Raw genomic sequence first — 23,516 nt, 5'->3', positions numbered from 1 at the left:
TGAGTTACATGAAAAAAAAAATCATATTCACCCTCTGAAACTTTGCAGAGAAGGTAATAGTTATAACATTGAGACCAAGTTACCTGGAAAGCCCCTGACTGTGGTTTCTATTAGGAAATAACCTTTCTTTTAAAAAGAAAAAGTTCAGTGTTCTTGTTTGGAGAATTGTTTTCAGTAATGTCTTAAGTATGGCTGTGTCTCATCACTTGGGTGGTGACTTAGCAAGTTGTCTTTTCTATTATTTTGGACTGTTGCATTGTTTTTGGAAGTGCTGTGGATGTTCAGTAGCATCACTTGTATGTTGCAGTTCGTGGTAGGATAATGACATACGGTTTTCTAAAAGTGGCTGTTTTGAACCAGTTTAATTTAGCTACTGAAGTTATGGGAGGAATATGGAAGGAATATGGAAGGAATTCTGCAAGTTGAAGTTCTCACAAATACAGACTTTGTCACTGCTGTTGCATTGAAAAACATTTAATTGATGACCTGTAGGGATGATGCACAGCAAATTATATGCAGGCAGAATGTTTTAAAGGTTAGAAAGCTGTCTCAATTTAGGAAATATAGGATGTTCTGAGTTCTGTAGTCCTGTTATGTATTGGTGGTACATTGTTAAGAATCTTGGACTTCTGATAGTGTTCTCAGAGTTGTGATATGTAGTACTAATACACAGTACCAATGCCACTGGTGATACTGTGTACTGCATCCCAGTGCAAACTTACCTAACTGCAAGTTACCACTATATCCTAGAGCATTTTGTAGAATTCATGAATGTCAAATAATTCAGTTTAATTATGAAACCAAAACAAATCATTTTCAGTAGCATATCTCTAATTTGACAAGTTTTGATATTTCTTTGTTATTTTTCCCATGTACTGTGACATTTAAAGAGATAAAAATAAAATCCTACTGTTTTTAAGAAGAATTTAAAAAAATTATTTAAAGGCTTAAAGCTCATGATGTTTGTGGCATAAATAGAAAAATGTAAACAGTTTTTCAGGTGGGTTGTGTGACAGGATGGATTTATTAGATATTAATATAAACCCAGATATGTGTGGTCAAACAGGTGATACATGGTTCTGAACATGAAATTGTGTATAATCGTGTGGGTGTCTACATCTGGTTGACTCACTCATGCGTAGTCCACATTTGAAATATTTTCACAATTGCAGGGTCTTAAAATTAGTTTAAAATATAGCAGAGCATATAGGAAGGGAAGTGTGTTATCTTGAGAGGAGCCTTGGTTATTAATTCTGTTTTTCAGACAGAACTGTGTCTTTTCATGACATGTGCACCAAGTTCATGACATGGTGCTCAAAACCAGTGCCGTTTTCTTTTATGTAATTGGTGGCTATTGCTGTACAATGAGCAGACAGAGGTGTAAGTGACTTGTTTGTGGTTATATAGAAAGTCTGTAGCAGAGGAAAGGATGCAAACCGTTTCTTGTAGATTAGAAAGCATGGTGTTGCATGTGTGTTTTTTTCTCATGGCAGTGCTAGTTTAGACAGCATTAGGAGGACCTGCTTAAGTAACTTTATTTTGTCTGTCAAGTGTCAGTGGAATGTAAGATTCTCATCCCCATTCAAAATTGAAATAGTATGCAGCTGCCTTCGAGTGCACATCCAATTTTGAAAAGAGAAGAATCAGTATAACCAATAAAAATGTCAAAATCATGCAAGTGAAAAACTAACAGCAAGCTGCCTACAGTTAATTGGAACATAATTCCCTTGAAGGTGTGATCCTTTGCCAGTGCTTATGTACCACTAGTAGTTGGTTTGTGAGTAGACATGGATTTTTTTTAATGGAATTGCCATCTGAAAATGCATAAGCTGAAGACATGCCTGTCTTGACATTTGTTTTTCAAGCTGAATTCAGGCATATAAAACATTCTGGTTCATTGTATCAAAAACAGGCTTCTCTGTGCAGTGGGCTAGTTGAGTGTAGAGTTTCAGTGCCAATTTACAGTTGGATGAATGAAAGACTACTTGGGAGGAGAGCCTTCTGTGTATAGGAATTGAGAGCAGTGGCATTTTGTTACAGCTATTGGAAAGATATGGTCATCTGGACAAAGTCAGTGTGGATTTGAACACCCAGTGCTAGTGTGAATTTCTCCGTGTGCATTTCTCCAAATATGCCAATATCCATTTGATAGAGTGGTTTTTTTTTTTGAGAGACTGGCTGTTTAACAGATTTCTCTTTTCGTTCACCTCTCAACTACCTGGGAACAGACTACACTGTCAATCAACTCTTCCGTTTACTAAAACCTTCCATTTCTCTGACAGAATTAGAGGAGAGATTAATTTTTATCTTCCTGTTGCTTTCAGTGTTAAGTGTCAAAGTTGAAAAAAAGATTTATCAAGCCTTTTATGTTTGATAATGTAGCCAGAGTAATCTTTTGATTTGTTTGTACAGATCTTCTACTGGTACTGCTTATAACCAGTAGAAATGAAATGAAATGAAATCCACAGAGAGTTGCTCATGCTAAAGGGAGGTGGTTGACTAAATCTATATACTTCTACTGTTGCATCTTGAACATCTAGAGAGACTGTGTTAATTTTTAAAGACTATCCCAATGTTTTACTTCCTTCCTGCATATGTATCTGTCTATGTCATCATCATCATCTATGTTTATCAGCCTGCAGGTAGTTGATTGTGCCATTAGATTTTGGGGTTGTATTGCTAACAATTTTGAAGTTATATCAGGTGTCATTAATAATACTTTTTGAATAAATCTTAACAGACTTTTGGGTCTGTTAAGTCAGAAGACCAACTGGCAGTCACAGGAAAGGTAAAAACACAGCCAAGAATAATAGAAGAGGAGTTTGTCAAGGTGTCATACACTCCAGTTGTATTGTAGTATGGCAGTGCAGGTCTCTTTGTTCCCTTTGGTGTTAGGCTGATCCCAGTTTAATACTGAGACAAGGCTGATCAGTACATTTGTAGTAGTGTTTGACTTGTAGCTACAGTGTGCTTTAGCCCAGGTACTCTGATGTCAGTGCAGTCTAAGTACCAAATACCTCTCTGGAGCTACTTTGCTTAAAATAGTCTAGAAGTTGGGGGATTTGAACATTCTGAATTGTGAGAACTATCATGCTGATAAGCCTTTTCGATTTTACTTTTTTATTTTCAGTTTTAATTTTTATGATTTATAAATGTAGACTATGTATTTCTCTGGAAGGAAAATTTTAAATTTTCCTAGTGTTATGTCAAGCAGTGCATTTATGTGTAGGGATACACACTTAGATTTATTTCTTGCAATGCTTAGAGTAGTGAAATGTAATGGGACTTCTTTTGGAGTCTGTGAAAGATGTATCTGTTTTTATTTTATCTGTACTCTTGATTTAGGAAACATATTGCCATTGAATTACCTAGGTATGTGTTTGAGAATGTCCAAGTGGCAGTAGGTATGAAGAACTTTATGAAGGCCTTCTTGGTAAAAATCTGTATATCCTTGTAATCCTTTCCCTTCAGAAGTTGATTTTCCACAGCTGCTCTTGTCCTAATCAGATTGGGATTACTGTTTCTATGTTTTTTCTGGGTTTGTAGTGCACTTCAGCTGCCATAGGGTACCCTGCTTGTAGATTAAGAAGTGTTTTAAGAATTGTATCAGCTTTGTGCATTGACTTCCTTTTAGTTCCAAGGTGCAATTTAAGGATTTGCATGCAATCTGTTAAGTGCCGAATAGCTTTTGCTTTGCCTGCTAGAGCAGATAAGAATTTATCATGCAGTTTTCTCCGGTTCCCTATAGATTAGATAGTAAAGTATACTCCTTTCCCAGCCTTCTGTCCTTTGTAATGAAGCCATAATTATTAATCTTTAATGGCGCCTGCAATGCATAAAAGACAGACTTGGTCCTTATCTCAAATGTTCTGCTTGATTTTATTGTACTTGGTTATAAAAACATTGAAGGCTGAAAATTGTATTTGATGCTTCTATCAGTAGTGTTACTAATAATTCTTGCCTTGCCTTTTCATCTGTATGAATGTCGCCATTCTTGGATTATTCCTATGACTTGATTTGTCTTTATATGATCCCAGTCTGCTTCCTTGCTCCACCTATGCTTTAGTATTTATTTATTTTTATAATTATTTATTATTGTTATTGTTACTTATAAAAGTAAAGAATATATAATTAAAGTCAACTTTAATGCACTATTATTTTACTTTCTCTTGTTCTTTGTGATTTTAGGTTTGTATCTTCTTTCAACTTGTAGTGTTTCCTAAATTCTAGTTTTAAGGTGCTTTTTTTTCTGTCTCAAATACTCCATTTGTTGAATATGTTAAGTCTCCTCGTACAATTTGAGTCTGTGTCACACACTACAGCGTTATTTGTACAGAATAAAGCTTAATTTTGGAATTGATTAGAGAAGATGTGTTTTGTAAAACCTTTGGCTTTTGGACTAATAGATTGCAAATTATTTTCACATTGTATAATGCTAATTATTGTCTTTTCTTTCAACTAGTCTCATTTCAATTTAATTGTGTTATTTGTAATTATTAATTCCTTGTAGCCAGATTTCAAACATGGTATTTTCTGAGAATTCAGCTTTCAAATGATATGTAAAGCATTCATGTTTACCTGTCAGTTGAAGATTATATCTGCTTGAAAATTGTTAGAATTGATGTAGAAAAATATACCAATTTGGCAACAAAAGTAATGTAGTTTTTACTGTAACTGTAGTGTTTCCTTATTTAAAAATGCTGTAAGCCATCTTGAAGATGAAACACTATCTTTGTGCTTAACTGAGTCCCTGTCCAGTGAGAATTTTATATTCTGAATATTTATATTTGTTAATTACATGATTTGAGATTCTTGTAAGCCATGCTTTCTGTTGTTGCTTTTATTTCTCCTAATTGTGTTTCCTATTTGTATGCAAGTATTCATAAACCACATACAGACTACTACTGGCAGAGATCTGCAGGTGGCATTTAAGTAAAATGAGTATCAGCAGATAAGACAAAGGAGGGAGATGAAGACCAAGTCATCAGATAAATAAGAATGTCTCCATCTGTATTGTGATTGTTTGCTTTTTTGGTTTGCAGTTGTAGACATGTCTGTGGTATTCTGCTTCCTTGTCTGAAATCTTCAGCAGCCTTGACCGCAATCATTTATGTAACCTACAAACCAATTTGATCTTGTGGTTTAAAGGTGTAGCCGTTGTGCTTTAGAAGGAAGTGCAGCATTAACATAAATGAGTAGGGCCAAATGGCTCCAGTAGTTCATCCTAATGTAGTGTATCTAAAACACTTGGGGGTAACTCGGTATTCACTTGACTCTTGAGTATCGGAATTGGTCCAATACTGGAAGAGTAGTGGTGTTTTTCTAGTTTTCAGATACACTTGTAGGTAAAGTGTGTTTAAAAATTGCAGCTTAATTCTGAATTTGGCTTATTTTTTTTGCTTTGTCATGTGTGTAACATCCTTCAGAACACAATGTGCAGCAGCTGTCACAAATGCTGTAATACAGGAAGACTTCTTCCTTGAAGGAAGAAAGGATCCTAAAATAATAACAAGGGAACTGTCCAAAGAAAATGTCTAGTTTACTTCTTTTATATAACCCCCTCCTCTGCAGAGTAAATAATTCATCTTTTTTTTATAGCTTGATAAGAAGCTAATAGCTCTGTAGTGCTATTAGTTGTGCAACTAGTTTCACAAAGCAAAGAATGAACTTTAATTTTTTCATTTAAGTTATGGTAAAAGTTAATACCTTTAAGTTATTAAGTTACTCAATTCTGGTAATTACTTCTAAATAACCTTGAAATTAGCTAGCTTTGGAGTATTGCTTGGCTTCTTAAGTGTAATTCAGTACGAGACAACTCTGTTTTCAGGTTTCAGGAAAGGCCTTGCAGCCCACACATAGCTGGTGCTGCTGCTAGCATTGTCTGAGTTGGACTTATTTTTTTGCTTTACAATGTTAGCAATATTAAGGCAAAAGAAAAACTCTAAAGAAGAATTAATCCAATCATCTAGTGAGCAGCTGCAAACTGTTTCTTTATCTTGTGTTGCATGAAATGCTTCTGGCACCCTGCAGAGCTGCTTCTAGTAAAGCTCTTGCATCCGATAGGTGTCATGTGAATGCTTAGAGATAGAGGTGAGATTTTTCACAATAGATCTAACTGTAGATTTTTTTGATTAATTATGTAATATATGCACATATTAGACTGAAATGTGTGTGTTGGTCACAAAGGACTGGTATTGCTGGGTTGGAGAGAAGTAATGGGACTTGTTAGACTTTGTATTTAATACCTGTTAGTCACAACCTTAAGTTCAAACTTACTTTTTGTCTATTACTAGGAAAAACAAGGGATTCCCAGTCAGCCAGAATGGAATCTGAAATTGTGCCAAAAATTGCCAAAATGACAGTGTCTGGAAAGAAACAATCTATGGGATTTGAAGTTCCATGGTAAGCCAAGCCCTCATACATCAAGGTACATCAGCAGTTCTTCTTTCAGACTGATGCACCTGTAGCAAGTTTTCTTATTATTTTTTTCTATTTTTCACAGCAGTTTTAGTGTCACTCTTCAGAACTAACCATCTCAGCTTCTTGTTTGACTCAGAATTACTTTCAGAAGATGGTACCTCACGTTTTGAGTTTAACAAATCCTTTCACTATGAATCGTGCATAGAGATATCAGGTAGTCAGATTATTTAAACATCCGCTTCATAGAATACTGAACTTTCTTGGTGTTCGTTTATTTTAAATTTAGTTCTCTAAGTGGAATTATGAAATCAATAAATCTTAACTGTAATTGCTTGTTCTTCAAAGGAAGTAATGTATTTAAGAATAGTTGATGGGGAAAACAATCACTTATGGCTTAACCATGCCTTCCTCTGCAGCTTTTATTAACTTTAACAGGTGTCCAGGGTACAACTGTTGAGTTTGGTCCTACTTGTGCTATAGCTAAATTAGTGCTTCTAATTTTGTCCTGACTTGGAACTGTTAAGGGGGATGTCTCATGAGAGCAAGAAGACAGACATTTGAATCAGAGTCTACCTACAGCAATAGCCAGCAGTGAATAGTGAAAGAAATATACAACAACAGGGCATGTGTGTTGGGAATATGGTCCATATCATGGTGTTGTGTATTGTTCTGTGGTTCTGCACAATTTTTATTTATTTTTTGGTTTTGTCTATTTCTATTAAGAATTTTTCTTACTTAGGTACCCTTATTCTGTTTTGAACCCAGTCTTACAGTAGCTGTCTAATCTGTGGCAAGAAATTCCACAGTTCATCCTGAGGTCAAAAAATTCTCCAGTGTAAGTGCCAACATCCCAACCTCATCCTGCAGTGTTTGTAGTTCTGATCTGGAAAGCATTCTTGGAAGTAAGAGGGCAGCATAGTCTTTATCTTACAGTATCTTGTGCATGTTTGATAACTGAGTGGAAAGCAAGCAGTTTCATCTACTTAAGCACATTTAATACAAGGTGTGAAACTGATGTCATTACTCATTTATGCTACCAAATATCATTGCTAAAAGACATCACCTTCATTCAATCTCCTTAGATGCAATAAGCTCCAAATTAAAAATTTCTGTGACTTCCAAAATATTTTGTCTGTACTGTTTGAGAATTGCAATATATAAAGGAAGCATTTTTTTTTTCACTTGCTGTCTACTAATCAGTGGGTCTGGGTTTGACAACTGGACTCATGAAGTTCCAGGCACCTTCATCTCTTTTGTTTTTATTAAACTTCTTAAAAGTTGGAGATTTTCATGGGGACTTCTATAATAATTTAATTTGGATAGAAGTTTAGAAAAATAAAGGAATATTAAGTGAGTGAAGAAGATCTGCCAGCTAATTTTATGTAGTTGTGACTGATTTTTTTTTTCTTTTAATCTGTAATAATGGCTACTTAAAATGTTTGTTTCTAAAAAAGAGCAAGAATTTTTTATCTCTGATACCTAGCATGTGTGCCTACTCCACAGGGAAGGAGATAAGAGGAATGCTTCTTCATCTGAGACTTTAGTAATTCTTGGATAGGCAAGTGATGACTCAGTCTCTGATGAAAGGTGGTTGTCTCCAACATGGTTCTCAGCCATTCTGCTTCTTTTCTGGGTCACTGACATATCATGCTTGCTTACAGTTCAGTGGCAGAAAAAAGATTAAGCCTTCAGGACCTGTGGGTAAATCCTCTAGATAAATCCTTAATGTTGATCTTGTGAGACCCCGTCTGGACTGCTGCATTCAGTTCTTGGGTTTCCAGCACAGGAAAGACATGGACCTGTTGGAGTGGGCCCTGAGGAGGCCACCAAGATTATTAGAGGGATGAAGCATCTCGCCTATGAAGACAGCCTGAGAAAGCTGGGGTCACTCAACCTGAAGAAGAGAACGCTTTGGAGTGACCCCATTGCAGCTTTCCAGTAGCTAAAGGGGGTGTGTAAGACAGATGGGGACAGACATTTTAGGAGGGCTTGTTCTGACAGGACAAAGGGTGTAATGGTTTTAGACTGCAAGAGAGTCTAGATTGTATGTAAGGAAGTTTTTTTACAGTGAGGGTGTTAAAACACTGGAACAGATTCTCCAAAGAGGTGGGTGGATGCTCCACCCATGGAAACTTTCAAAATCAGGCTGGACCAGGCTCTGAGCAACCTGATCTAGTTGAAGATGTCCCTGCTCATTGCAGGTTGGTTGAACAAGATGACCTTAAAAGGCCCCTATAACCTAAAGTATTCTGTCATTCTGTGATTGTGTAGATGGTTTTTAATTCATCTCACTTAGTGGTACTGCTGAAATACTAATTGAAAACCAGCTTCTTTTTACTGTTGAAATTGGATATACTTAAGGTATTTAGTTTTAAGGGGGAGGAATAGGTAAGAAGTAGAATGATTTGTAAAAGAGCATGAGATTTGGAGCACAGCCTATCAATGAATATGGAAGAAGATATAATTTAAATGGTAAAGTTACCTGCATGTCTTTAAGACCCCTTCTTCAAGGAGTCTGATGGGGCCTCCTTTCTTCTTTTGTCTGACAGACTGCTGTGGAGGCAATGCCAAGGCCTATGACATTGACTTTATAGAAGAAGAGAATCCTCTATTTCTAAACATGAAAAACAAAACATGAACCTCCACCTCAATGAGTATTAGGGTTAGTTTTTTTTCTTCTGCAGTTACCTTCTGAATTAATGGCAGGATAAGGATAACCTGTTAAGGAACAGAAGGAGTCTGTGTTTATTAACACCTAAGAAAGACTTGTTCCTTTGACCTTTTTTATAACTTCTTTATGTTCTTGTCTCATTGTTAATTTACTGCAGAGTGTTTGTTAATTTACTGCAGAGTGTTTATAATAGTACAGCTTTTTAAAAGTATATAGTTTATGTCACTGACCAAATAACCACTATAAATTATTCAAAGCATTCTAAAACATCTGTAACTGTACCCCCCTACTTTTACTCAAAAGAATATTTGTATGGTCCTGGTACAGATACCATTAGAAGGAAATTGTATAGTACATATGAACTAGTTTTTGTTGTTACCTATGTGGGATCTTAAAAGTAATTTTTTGACCATGTTTTTAAAAGCAGCAGTTTTGTATTAGCAAAAAAACCCCTATTGTTTGACTATTCAGACAATGATTCAGTCTTGTTTTGAGGTATAACCTCATATTAATCAGTGAATTTTATTTGAAATTGATGGATTATTGGAAGTCGTTAATTGTTTTGAGCATTGATTGCCTTTGTTGCTGGGTATTCTTAGTGGGATTGTCTGTAGAAAATGGAGTTTGCTGGTAAACTGATGCTCTAGCAAAACTGTTTACTGCGCTTTTTCTTTCTGTTAAGTAATAAAGGAAGACAGAATAAGTTGTGACCAAAAAAGGGTTGATTATTTTAACTAGTCTGACCAATATTTTGTAATTAATAATTTTGAAAGGGGAAATAAATGTAGACGTTTCTGTAATGACTGTAAGTACTCCAAAAGAGTCAGTTGTGTAAAAATAATTCAGCCAGCTTCGAGACTAGAAGATTGAAAAGAATGTTTAAAAGCTAAATTCTGAAGAGTTAATATTGAGCAGATGAGCTTTCAGGTTCCTCTTTGAATGCGTGGTGGTGTGAACCTTTCAATACTTGTGGGAGATTTAATGCCTTCTAACATGTCTTATAACAACATATGTTGTATTTATTAGTATTCCTCAGAAAACACTAATGTAACCATAACATTTTATTGAGTTTACTGTTATGGTCCTTGTTGTCAAGACAGCATAGGAAATTTCTGGCCTGGCAGTTTTAATTTTTACTAAATGTTGGTCCCTGACAGGCTTTGGTTTGTCTGCTGCCTTCCAAAAGAGCTGTAATAGGCTGTTTTGAGATTTGTGCCTGAATTGCTGATGGTCAAGCTTTCTTGAGTACATCATCTCAGTGCGTATGCAAGGTTTGTAATAGTTCTGTCCTTTCAAAGAAGTTGGGTTACGTAATCAATCAATGGCTCCGTGTTACCAGGTAGCAGTGGTTGGCAAGCTGAGACTGCTTTTGAGAGTTCCATCAACTTCTCAAACAATGATGCAAGCAATGGTTTAGGAAGTGGTCTTCCTCCAATATGAATTTTTTTTCATATGGTAGGTTGTCATGGCTCAGACCAAGCTGGAACTTTACTGCCAAGATGCTTTCTAGTGCAGTTGACTTGGTTATATTCTCAACTGCCTGCACTAATGACACACTTGTACCGCCTTCTGACAGGGGTTTTTGATTCAGTAATTCTGCAAAACCTTGTGGGAAGAGGCTAGCTGAAGAGCATGAAGAACATTTCCAATGTAATTCTTTTTTTTTTTATTGACTGTCAGAAATGGAGCTCCTTAGCATTTTTCAGAGCCGTTATCAAGCTTTCAGTAAACTACTCATCTGGTTGCCGTGAAGCATAACTAACTGTCAGGGTCTTACTGTTACATTTCTCTTCACGTGCTTCCATGAGACTGGAATTTAACCTGCCGGCTTTCCTGCATACGTACCTAGCAATAAACTTGCTCTCCCTTTCCCTGACACTGGTCAGCAAGATCTGAATTGTGTATTAGGGGTACTCTGTATGGAGATCATATGCTGTCTCCATTCTGATGTTTCTTCTCTGAAATGGTAAGTCTAGGTTTATTGTGGCACAAGTTGTTTGCAGCTTTCCAAAACATAATAATATCTGAAACTTTTAAACTCTAGCAGTGTACTGACTCTTCAAATACTGTACCCTTGAAAAAGTAGCAAGGCCTAATGATGGCTGGAGCTTTGTTTCACTAATTTCATTTGTATCTAGCACCACCCAAAATAAAAGCTATTTGGCAGCCTTAAGCACTGGTGGTTGCAATAAAAGCTACATAGAAATGAGACAGTACTTGGTCTCTGGCAATAACCATGGTTCTTTCAGATGCTGTAATTTCAGATGCTGGAATTCTACCACACAAAATCCATCCTGTTTTGAGGAATCCTTACTGACATAGGCTTTGGCCTGCAGGAAGATCGTAGCATCTGGGATTAGAAAAAGAATCATTACCTAGTTTAATGAAATAAAATTTAGAAGCTTGCAAATAACCTCTCTATGAAAATACATTCTTGTCTGTTAGTAGGCTGTGACAATGCTTGAATATATTTTGGAAAGCTGTAGAAAAATATGAGAGTTATGTTTGTGGGTCACATTACCTTCAGCTTCATCTAAATAACTGCCTTTTAATTTTTTTTTCACTTTTGAAAATTTGATTTTGGAAGAAATGTATACACTGAGAAGGAAAGAAAACTATTGCCAGCTGTAAAGGCTGTTTTGATATGACTTCTTATACAAATAGTTTTCTCCAGAACTTCAAATATTAGACTTTCAAGAAAGAAAACTTGATACCAATGTAAAATACCATATTTGCATTTCAGTGTGACCTTTGCATATTGGCACTAGTCCTGGTACTTCAATGTGAACATGCTAGATATTATGCTGAGACTGAAGTTTGCCTGAAGAAAGGGAAGAAGATGGAAGAGTCTTAATCTTGATGAAAGTTATCTAATGAAAATTAAATGTAAATATATGACGCTCTTTTAAATGATTGAGACACAAATTATTTGTTATGCTTTATATCATTCAGATGATTTTTAATACCTTATTACAATATGTAGAAAACTTAGTTACCACAATTCTCTGTCTATTTACCCTCTATCAACTTGATTGTTTTCAGTCTGTTTTCATGAAGTAAATTTCCCTGCAGAGACATTGGAGAAAATAATTGTTTTGCCATTCCAAAGCAGGTTTTCCGCTAAAATTTAAGGTACTATTTAAGGAATTTTAAAGGCAGAGCCTTCTGTTGAGCCTTATTGAAATGCACTTACCTTTTCCAGTAAAAGAAAGCATAAATAGTTGTAGTGACTTTTTTCCCTGTGGAATAATTGGTATGTAATCAACTTTCTTCATTGCTACATGTGAAGCAATGATGATCAACTATTGTTTTGGTTTAGAGAATCAAGTGTTATCAAGGTTATTCAGCTTGTCAAGCTGCAGTGCTCTCTGTAACACGGTGATAGTGTGAATTCTAGAATGTCAAGATTGTGTGACCCAAGGCAGTAGTTTGATAGAAACTTGTCCTTCTAAAAGTGGTTTAGAATATTTTGATAGAGTAACTTCTTTCCAGGAAATAGAAATAGACTTTGTACATCTATTTAATATCGAATAGACTTTATTCAGAATTGTTTATCCATTATGCAGAAGCACAGGTTCCATCTGTACCTCTGCAACCATCATGGCTGGCATAAAACAGGTTGTTTGCTTATTTGGGAAGCATGCCTGGGTGTCCAACCTTGAGGCAAGAACCTGACCTTGGGTTGTGGAAAAAAACCCTGGGTATTCAGCCTTGAGGCAAGAACCTCACCTTGGGTTTTGTAGCCAAAAAAATGAGTGTTGGAATTTTTGCTTTGGTCTCACAATCAAGAGAAAAACTTGGCTTTGGGCCTTATGAAAATGTGTCAAAATCAATCAGTTGGCTGCAGTACTGATAACACAGGTGGGTTCTGAAACTGTGCGGAAGAAGGGGGAGCCATAAAATGTCCCATGTTACTTACTGCTGTAATGAGAGGCTAAGTTTGCATTTGATCTGAACATTTATAATGTTTAATTTTTTAAATCATAACTCTTCAACAGCTTTCTTTAGTAGACTAACATGTTGAGGCTGTATTGTTCCATGAGATCTGTGTAATGGAAAGGGACTAACGCAGTGCAAATACTCCTACGCAGACAGAAAATGAGAAGTAATGTCAAATAAAAGCTGAGATGTCACAATGTGGGGTTCTAAAGTACCAAAACAAATAGTTTTGTTTGTAGAAGTCTAAAAGATTAAAATTGTGGCATGTAAACAGAAAGTGGAGAGTGAAAATTTCACTGTGGATGTGGAAACACTTGACTGAGAGCCTGCTTGAAGCTGTTCCAGAGAAAGCAGTCTGCAGCATGATGGTACAGAACTTGAAAGGATTTCCAGCTTTCCAGGGGAAGAAGCTTCTTCCCCTTGGATAAAATTTTGAGTATAGTGTTTTGCAGGGATTTTCATTTTCTGTATAATCAGTGGTTTGTATATTGACATTTGCTGTGATAGAATGTTGGCAGACCTGTAATAACTGCTTCTGTTCCAGTCTTGTTTCTTACATTAATGCCTCACCATGCAACTCTATCAGGCAGTAAGAAAGCTTTTGCTGTCTTTAAAATGTTACTTAGTGTTTGTTTTTAGTGATCATCTTTGCTATGACACATAAAGAATAATATTGTGCATTCTCAGAAAGCTTGTGTCAATCAGGAAAATATGTTCATTTATAAAATGTAGATAGAAAGAGACAGTGCAAGAAAATAATATATTTGAGATTATTTACCATTAGGATTAGTATGGTGATTTGTAGGAGAACAGGGTGTTAGAAAAATGGAGTTTGAGAATACAAATCTCTTTAGTCCTGGGTGTCTTGTTTGATGCATAAAACAATTTTTTTTCAACATTGATAAATCTTAACTCATCTGTTACAGTTCTGTATAAGCATTGCACTTTAAATTGCAGTTTCCATGTGCTTAATATCAACTCTTTATGTTATATTGCTGTTCTCAGAATACAGCATTACTATGTTGAACTGTAGTAATGGTACTGTACGTGGAAACTGTTTCAGGATCTGTGCTTCAAAGTTGACTTGGGCTCTTAGTTCAGAGGAAACCTGCGCTGTGGTTGTTCTGCATAATTGTCCTTTCCCTTCCTGTTAAAGGTCTATGGAAAGCTTGTTTATCCTTGTTTATCTGTTTCATATATTTTACAAGATTTCATCTTATCTTGCTTTTGTAAACAGCGCTGCTTTTCAGACAAGATGTTCAGAGCTGGTATCTGTGCAGTTTTTATCCAGCTGCTTATCAGTTCCACCTTAATGGGCTTATCACATACTCCTTGAGGCTTACATGATAGTGAATGGAAAACTCAATTTCTCTCCCTTATTTCTGTGTTTTCTTTGCCATTTGCATTCTTTGTGTTTTCTTTTTTCCCCTAGTGCTGAGGAAAATGGCCACACTAATACACCTCAGAAAGGACTGTTACCTGAAGATGCCAGTGTAGCTTCTGGAGTACTTGAGGCTGTCTCAAAATCTGCTCCTTCACCCCAAGTAATGCAGGTTTCAGAAGAACAGAATATGGTGCCTACTCCAGCAAAAAAGTCAAGCAAGGCAAAACCACAAATAGATGTGAAAGCAGAGTTGGAGAAGAGACAAGGAGGAAAGCAGCTGCTGAATTTGGTGGTAATAGGTAATACTGTAAAATTACATTTCTGACGAACAGAGTTTAAAAACTGTGTTGACTGAATCTGGAAGTGATACAGAAGCAAAACTGTCCTCACTCTAGGGAAAGAAATCTCATACTGTTTTCAGTTGCATCTGCATTTTTTGGAGAGAGTACATCCACATGTCTTTGACTTGGACAGTGAGGTTGACTTAGAGTCCCTTTGAGCATAGAGAACATGTTTGGTTTGGTTTCATTGTTGCAGCATGTTCTTTTTAGCATGAATTTGGAGGTGCACTGTTGCTGTCATGCTAACTGGCTGTTATTATAACCTGTCTTCCCGTGTCTCTGTCTCACAGGATTATGAAGTTGTATGGATTACAGAGGAATTATCAGTGCATGTGATGTTCATATGTTTAATATGTTTCTTGTGCTGTACTTAAATTGCATAAATGAATAAAATTGCTGTAATATTTATTTTCTTCCACAGGACATGTTGATGCAGGCAAAAGTACTTTAATGGGTCATTTGCTCTACCTTTTGGGGAATGTGAACAAAAGAACTATGCACAAATACGAACAGGAATCTAAAAAGGCTGGTAAAGCTTCATTTGCCTATGCATGGGTCTTGGATGAAACTGGTGAAGAAAGAGAAAGGTAGAAATACATTTTGATGGGAGTTACCTTTTTTTTCTGTGAAAGAGCAGCTTTTGTCAGAAAATATTAGTCTGATAAACTAAGCATTGAAATGTCAGTTCATCACATGTGACTTACATTGCTTTTAAAATAAAATCTGCAAATTAATTAAATTAACAATATTTGTATGCTTTATAAAAGGCCTTTATTAATTTGAACTATGAAATTTGAAATTGCATTTTTATATTGAAGAATTGAGTTTTCTGAGTTGGTATTTTTGATTAATTTTTTTGTTCTGAGTTTTTTATTTAAAAAAAGAAACAACTTTCTGGAGTTATCTGTAAATGTTTGGGATTTTGGGGGGCTTATTTTGTTGTTGGGATTTTTTGGTGATTGGAAGTAGCATACTGAACATCTTCTACTACAAGATGTTTTGTCCCTTGAAAGTTCCTGTCTGTCTTGATTGTCTGTAAAGGGAGATGCAGATGACTATCCCAGATGCAGACATATCCATGCTAGGTGTTTGCATTTGATGAGATGGATCCTATCCTGTGTGTCATGCAGAACATGTGGAGGGTAGTGAGATGTGGAACTGAGTCCAGGTGTATTTTGATCCTTCCTTGATAATCCAGAGGACTGCCTGTGCATCTTTGCAAATGTGTAACTGTATCTCAGTTGTCCTATACCACCTTTTTTTTTTTTTTAGCTCAGCTATGTTTCTCTTACATTGCATTCTCTTACCTTTTTCTGAGGAACTAAATATCAAAAGTATAATTAGTAGTGATTTAAATATGCAGTTCAATTTTCATCTTTTTGCTGTGCTTGTTGGGACACAGTCTAAGGGTGCATGGGAATACTGGGAATTCTGGGTATTTTTCTTCACAACTGGATTTACTAAAAGGCAGCTCTAGAGATCTGCTCTTCCAACACAGAGGTATCTCTATGGTGCAGGCTAAATCTGTGAAAGATATAAAGGGTGTTATTTCATGGTTGTGTTTTTAATAGCTTACTTTGTCTCTGAGAAGTTTTAGAGCAGTTTTAATGGTGCATTGCATGTATGCTTTATTTCAGGGGAGTGACGATGGATGTGGGTATGACCAAATTTGAGACACCAACTAAAGTAATTACACTGATGGATGCTCCAGGCCACAAGGACTTCATTCCAAATATGATCACAGGAGCTGCACAGGTAAAGATGGTCTAAAATGCTTTTTCTAATATTAGTATTATTTGAAACTTCTTCTTAAATTCTTTTTTTTCTTTTAAAATCTAAGATGGAATGGAATGGAATCATTGATGGTGTTGACCTATCTTTGCATATTCTAAACTTTAAAAAGAATGTGTTTGTTAAACATTAAAGGTAGTTGCTTTTTTTGATGCTAATGTTTGGGAGGAGGGTTTTATTATGCAAGTTGCAGTTTGATAAAACCGCACTTGAGCTTTGAAAGCTGTTCAGATATGATATGTGGCTTCTCAATGAGTAGTTCTCTGAAAGTCACATTGTAGGTTAAGATTTTAAGTGATTTTGAGCATAAAGAAAAAGGATTTATAGGTCAAGCAAAACACATTTTTCTATTTCACATTGTATTTTGTAGGGGATGAGAGAACAGATAACAAAGTTTATACAGAATGCATTTATCTTGTCAAGAAGGTATTTGCAGAGACTGCATGACACTTGTTTTAGGAACAGTAGGTAAAGTCAATAGCATTGAACACTAGCCATTGAAATCAGTATGGCGCTTACCACTCTCCTATAGATTATTATTTGTCGAAATAATACCTCAGAGATAAGGGAAAAATAACATGGTTACATGATGTAAAAGGAGTGATTTTTTTTCACCTAAAGGCACTCTTTTTAAATAATAAAATTGATTCTCCAGAGTAGAGATTTAACTTTTTTTTTCCCAAAGCTAAGCTGAGTATAGGTTCTTGCTTTGTCTGTGTCATAACTGTCTGAAATATGGGTTATATCTGAAGTTCTTTGTTGAATACTTGGATGAGTACTGCTAGTATGATCTTGGAGAACTGCTCTGTAGGAAGACTGGTTTGTCCCAAGTTCTGCTTTAGCTCTGAAGCAGAGTCTGGGTAGGAATTCAGACCTTGTGACCCAGTGGTTAGGCTGCAGAATAGTCAGAAGTTTGCAAATTGTGGTGTTGTGCTTATACAGCCATCTATATGGAAGAATATGTGTTGTAGCAATTTTATGAGTTTTAAAATTAGAAGTGAATCTTTGGTTTCAGAGCAGTGGAAAATATTGACTCAGCTGTGCTATTTTTTTACAATTGTTGTTTAAATAGTTTTTTTCTTTTGGGGGAAAAGTAACACAGGCAGAAGTATTAAGAGAAGAGTTGCAGATCCCCCAGCAATTGTATCAGTTCAGCAGAAGACAGGTCTGACTGAATAAAGCTTGGTATCTCTGTGTTCCAGCTCTCTGGTCTGTTCTGGAGCCTGTTAAGGAATCACTGAAACTTTGCAACTTTCTGTTGCGTGTTAGAGTAGGCTTTGTGCTGAAGCAATGGCTGGAAATGGCTTTAGTGCCTTTTTATCGTGGAGAATGCTGCTAGGAGGTGAACCCCCAACTGCTGTTATGCAAAATGCAAATCAGTCTTATCAAGGCCAGCATCTGGCCTTTGATACACATTCAACAAGTCCTTGAGGTACTGATTTTATAATTTAGAAAATGCAGAATGTCTTTTTTTTTTTGAGGAGAAATTCACTGCAATGCACTTCTGAGGCTGGGAGCTCTGAGGAAATTCATCAGTTATCCTTTTCCTGTTCTCACACTCCTGCTGTCTCTGAGCTCTCGGGATTTCATGCCAAAGATGAGGCCAGGGAAGTTCAGAATCAGGTCTCTCTTCTTTTCCTGGAATTCTGAAGCATAAGCATTTAAGGAGAGGGGAAAAGTACCACTTTTTCTTCTATTATGTCCATCTCCTCAGTCCTCTGAAATTGTCTTACACCTGCCTGTTGACACCAGTACCTTTGTTGTTCACATCTGTTGCTGTTGCTTGGTACATGATGATGATCTAACTGCAATTACTTACCAAAGCAGGAAAAGTACAAGAAATATTAGCAGCATTTAAGGCTAACGCAAGATCTGTGTCTTTCCCAGTGCTTACATGCTGACTTTTATGCAGTGCTGTAGGCTGTTTGCTCTTAATGCTTTGGCAGAGTGTTTGTCTAGGTGATAAAATAGGCTACTTTGTCTTTTGCGACCTTGTGATTTTGGCATGCTCCAGTGTCTTGAGTGGACTGTGAAGCATTTACATCCAGCATACAGTCAACAGTACAGTACAACTGGTTGTCCCAGTTGTATAGTGTGGTGATTTGTTTGTAATTTTTGCAGCTTCTCACTAAGAAGACAGTGTACAGACTGAGGCAGAGAGAACTGGACATTGTGCTTATACATTGTTCTAAAGCTTCTGTGCATAGGCTGCTTTTGTTTAGATCTGTGCCACATCCACAGTGGGTGGGTTGAAGGGGACCAGTTCCCCAAACCAGCAGCTGTCCTGTTTAACCAGGAGGTGCTGGTTTGTGACATTAGATGACATAATACCATAGTATCTCAGCAAAGTGGGTGTGATACAGATGGGACTGAGCAGTTTCGATTACATTTGGAGCACATCAGAATTCCGTCTGTGCAAAGTACGTTTTGTGTGAAATGTTACTGATTGAGGTATTTACCCAGATTATTTCCACCTCTTAACCACTTCTTTTTTTTCTTTATAATGTAGGCTGATGTGGCAATTTTGGTTGTGGATGCCAGCAGAGGAGAGTTTGAGGCAGGGTTTGAGACTGGTGGACAAACTCGAGAACATGGATTATTAGTGCGCTCTCTTGGAGTGACACAGTTGGCTGTTGCAGTCAATAAAATGGACCAGGTACACATTTAGTTTCTTCATTTAAGTGAAGGGCTTCTGTCTAGATTTGTAGATATTAAGTTTCAGGATCAGTATTGTGAAACTTATACTAAAGCATTGTTTCTTTGCTTTCCACTCTGTTCTTTACATTTAGACTTTATGATGCCGATCTTTTTACTTATGAGTGTATTTTCAAAATACACAGAAAGTTAATTTTGGTGCTAAAATGAGCAGGGGTCCCTTTCGTACTTGTGGAAGCCTCACATAACAGTTGATCTCAGTGGAATCTGTAAGATCATCTTGGTGGTCATTTAGGTCAAGACCTCAATAGTTTTATTTAAATGTGCACGGTGTGTTAAAAATTACTGTTTATGTTTCAAGTTACTCCTGTAGTGAATATATCTTACTGAACCTGAATTTTGTGTAAACTTAAAAAATAAAATTACTGTTGAAAGTAAAAGGGCTTGCAATTCTAGTGGTGTTTGTGATCAGTAATTGCTAATGTGTATGCTCTTATATATTCAAGTATGACTGCACCTGGAAATCTCATGTTTATAAATACACATCTGTTTGTACTACAGAATTGATGACATGCAGCTGTATGTTCAAGTCATGGTTAAAAATCTATAATTTTATTATCATATCATAATCTGTCCTTTATTTTAGGTCAATTGGCAACAGGAAAGATTTCAGGAAATTACGAGTAAGCTTGGCCAATTTCTTAAGCAAGCTGGCTTTAAGGTAATATATTTGTGAGCACTTTGTTGCTTTGTTCAAGCACTTGGGTGGGATGAGCTTTTCCTACAATCAGGTTATTTTGTGTTACTTTCCTGCTACTGCTACGTGCACATAAAGTAGCAGATGCCTTTTCTTCCTGGTAGGATGATGTTGAGTACTGCATAAGGGTAGTCAGTACTTTAGTACTCTTTGTGTCATCATCTTTGTTTAGGTCTGTTGAATCTTTGGGGTACTCAGATCACTTGTAGTTTCTTGGGATTGTTGTCTACAAAGCAAAAGAGACCAAGAATTGTCTATCTTAATGTTCAGGATTACACAAATGACAGTAGATAGTTTTATACTGGAGCAGGTATTAGTGTGGATTATGAGCTCATGAGAACCCTCCTCTCATGTTTTCTGAGTTCCAACTACTATTCATTTGGACTGGCTGGTCTTCCTGCAATCCCTATGCATAAAGCACCAATTCAAACCAAAGTTTTCCTGTCAAACATGGAAGAGTTTATTATCTGAACTCAGTTTCTAGTTGTCAGCATTGATATCATCATATTTAATTATCTCCAACTCTTTGTTGGGGCAGAGTGATCAGGCAAGAGGTAACCACAAAGGAAATAGATCCACTGAGTAACCTGCCTTCTCCAAGGGAAATACTAATGTGACAACTGTTCTTTTAAATTTTTGGTGCATAGCATTGAAAAAATGCACCTCTCGCTTCTGCTAGGAGATCCTGCTGTTAATGTATGCTTCACATCTGTTTGTTTTCTTTATTAGGAATCAGATGTGGCTTATATCCCAACAAGTGGCCTTGGTGGAGAAAATCTAGTCACAAGGGGTCAGTCAAGTGACCTCACACAATGGTATAAAGGAAAGTGTTTGTTGGAGCAAATTGGTAAGTGCAATTTCCTCATTTAAAATAATACCTCTTAATCCTGTGTGTGTTAAAAATTTTTTTTTGGAGAAAATGTGAGACAAACTCAATGGAATGCAGCATAATTAATTTCTCTTAACAGAGAAGTTGCTGAGATAGTTATTATATACAGACATTGTAAAAGATCTTATTAATTTATTTGCAGATTCTTTCAAGCCACCGCAGAGATCAGTGGATAAACCATTTAGACTGTGTGTTGCTGATGTTTTTAAAGGTTGGTTGTTTTTATAATGTTTTTACCATCATTTCACCAATATTTAACACAAGTGTTAAAAAATGCTGTCAAAATAAGACCTAAAGTTGGAACTCCATGTGTAGTCCTAGACCAGAGTAGGACATTTTCAAGTTTTATTCTTTGCCAAATTTTAAATAGTACTGCTGAAGGTGAAACACCCTGGAAAAGAAATTAAGGAAGCTAATCTGGATGACCAAGTATTTGTCTGTGTAATGAATTCATGGTTCTGTGGGACTTTCCCAAACTGGTTCTGCTGGACTAAATCAATATTTCACAAACTTCTTATGAGTGTGGCTTTGGGCTCTTTTGCTTTCCAGTCCTAGATTTTAAACAAGTTGGTCTTCGTCCTTTTCTGTTCATTGTTGTAGTTGCGAATAACGATATGTTCCTTAATTTCTGTATAAAAATTTGGGCAGGTGAGGTGGAAGAAAATGGTGGTGGTGGTGAGACTGTGTTACAGCCAGCCGAGAATTTAAGGCAGTGAGCTTTTCCCTAGCATTAAAATAGGAACATCAAAAGCTATAACCAGTTCTTACTTTGATTGTCTGGTGGAAATAGAGTGCCTTGAGCCCATAAGATTTTCATGGTAAACTTGGTTTTTTTTTTCCATTCAGTCATTTACAATTGCAGATAACTTAGAAGAAATAAGGCTTCTAGACTCAGCCCATTTGAAACATTCTGTAGGTCCCTTGAGAAGTGTTGCAAACCAAATGGCAGCATGATTTGAACTGTTGTAAATATTTGTAATCAAATATGATTGTTGAAATTCATATTTTAAGAAATTTTGCTTTCTATTTAGGATGTTTATAGGGGAAGTACAAAAAAAATCAGCTCAAAATACTGATTGTAAGTAGTATAAACCTGGAAATATACAAAAAAATCAGCTCAAAATACTGATTGTGAGTAGTATAAACCTGGAAATATCAGGTTTGTGCAATTCTCATGTGGGCCTTTGAGAAAACACTAGATATTGTGCATGCCCTTAGTTAGCTGATTTAACTGAAGCCATAATGCTAAATGTTGAAGAGTTGAATGGGATAGTGTGATATCACTGGTTTTGTCATCTATGCCACCTCTGTGTTTGTTTTTTCCTCTTTCATTTCATGAGCTGTGGGAAAGTGTTAGGATTATTGATTGAGATCTTTCAAAATAATATATCACAGCTTTTCAGCATGCAATAATCATTTTTGTGTTGACAAAGGTTTTGCAAAATGAACAATTTTGACTACATCCATTTTGCTAAAGTATGCAAAAAATATGACTTTGAAAGGGACTCAATTTACATATAGAATGTTTATCACTAAATGTGGCCTTTTAGGTGTTTTTTAGGCTATTTTTTCTTACGTTATGATCTCAAAACTTAATCAGCTTTGATGCCACCAGAGGAAGTAGCTGCAGATACAAGTACATGAAGCAACAGTTGTTCTCAGCTCTGTTCCAGTACCAGTGCATGTTCAGGAGGAGCTGTCCATAGAAGTGTGTAAAAAGTGAGAGTGCTGAGTGTACTCCTACATAGTTTGGAAAACCCCTTTCTCTGTTAAGGCTGCTCACATATGATTCACCTGCCTCAGCCAGCTTTTAGCTGTTATCCTCCACAGTCCTCCTAATATTCATTCTCTCCAGGCTAACTATCTTTTGATCTGAGAGGTCCCTGTAAATCCCTTTGCTGCTGCATCAGCCCCCACTTACCATATTATAATTCTGTCTAGGGTATGACTGATCTGACCCTAAAATGCCGTGTCCACCAACCAAATCAAAGAGCATGTCCTGGCAGAACCCGAATACCATGATGCACAGAAATTGGGCCATTTTTTATACCCTGATTCTGTTTCCCACTGTTCATTTTGCACTGATTTCAGGGGGAACCACTTGCACTGATTTCAGGGGGAACTGAAGGAACTTGACACTTTTCAGGAAGCAGTCAGCATGGGAGTTGGTGAAGCTTCAAAGACCACATTGGTTTACCAAGCCAAACCTGGTGATGACGTGAACAAAAGATAAATTGTTCTCGATTGTGCTTGGAAGTGGCTGAGAACCTGGAATCAGATCATGTTTCTGGTTGCCACAAGCTCTTGCAAAGTCAGCTTCAGGTTGTTTTGTGTACTGTACTGAGGTGGTGTCTGTAATGTGACTTGGATATTCTTTTTCTAGCCAGTATCAGCTTTGACAGTTTTCTGTTTTGACATTTGATGTCATCTGTTAATTGTCTGTGTTTCATCTCATTTGCTGGAATGAATAGAGGAAAACTAGCATGCAGGCATACTGGTAATATTTTTCCAGATAGAAAGATGGGAGTGTTCACTACACAGAAGCATTCATCAGTATCTGTGGTAAATGGAAAAAGCAAGTAGTAATTGAACTCAAGATTGGAGATCAACTTGTTCTTTGAAATTCAGCTCTAAGTTCAGCTTTTAATTTAATGTAGACACAAAATACT

The 23,516-nt window shown here is 36.5% G+C and overlaps 1 protein-coding gene across 1 annotated transcript in view; it reads left to right on the top strand.

The window, feature by feature from the left end:
- HBS1L (HBS1 like translational GTPase) overlaps positions 1-23,516 on the top strand; it is a 59,288-nt gene that overhangs the window by 27,641 nt on the left and 8,131 nt on the right. The window contains exons 5-12 of the mRNA XM_084203169.1: positions 6,294-6,402; positions 14,463-14,713; positions 15,177-15,342; positions 16,393-16,510; positions 19,056-19,202; positions 19,848-19,922; positions 20,688-20,805; positions 20,990-21,058. Coding sequence (XP_084059295.1) covers positions 6,294-6,402; positions 14,463-14,713; positions 15,177-15,342; positions 16,393-16,510; positions 19,056-19,202; positions 19,848-19,922; positions 20,688-20,805; positions 20,990-21,058 — 1,053 coding nt within the window. The remainder of the gene's footprint in view (positions 1-6,293; positions 6,403-14,462; positions 14,714-15,176; positions 15,343-16,392; positions 16,511-19,055; positions 19,203-19,847; positions 19,923-20,687; positions 20,806-20,989; positions 21,059-23,516) is intronic.

This window comes from Fringilla coelebs (genome assembly GCF_963513975.1).
Source record: "Fringilla coelebs genome assembly, chromosome: 3".
Lineage (NCBI taxonomy): Eukaryota > Metazoa > Chordata > Aves > Passeriformes > Fringillidae > Fringilla > Fringilla coelebs.
Note: the sequence above shows the minus strand (reverse complement) of the source record. Positions and strands in the feature narration are given on the sequence as shown.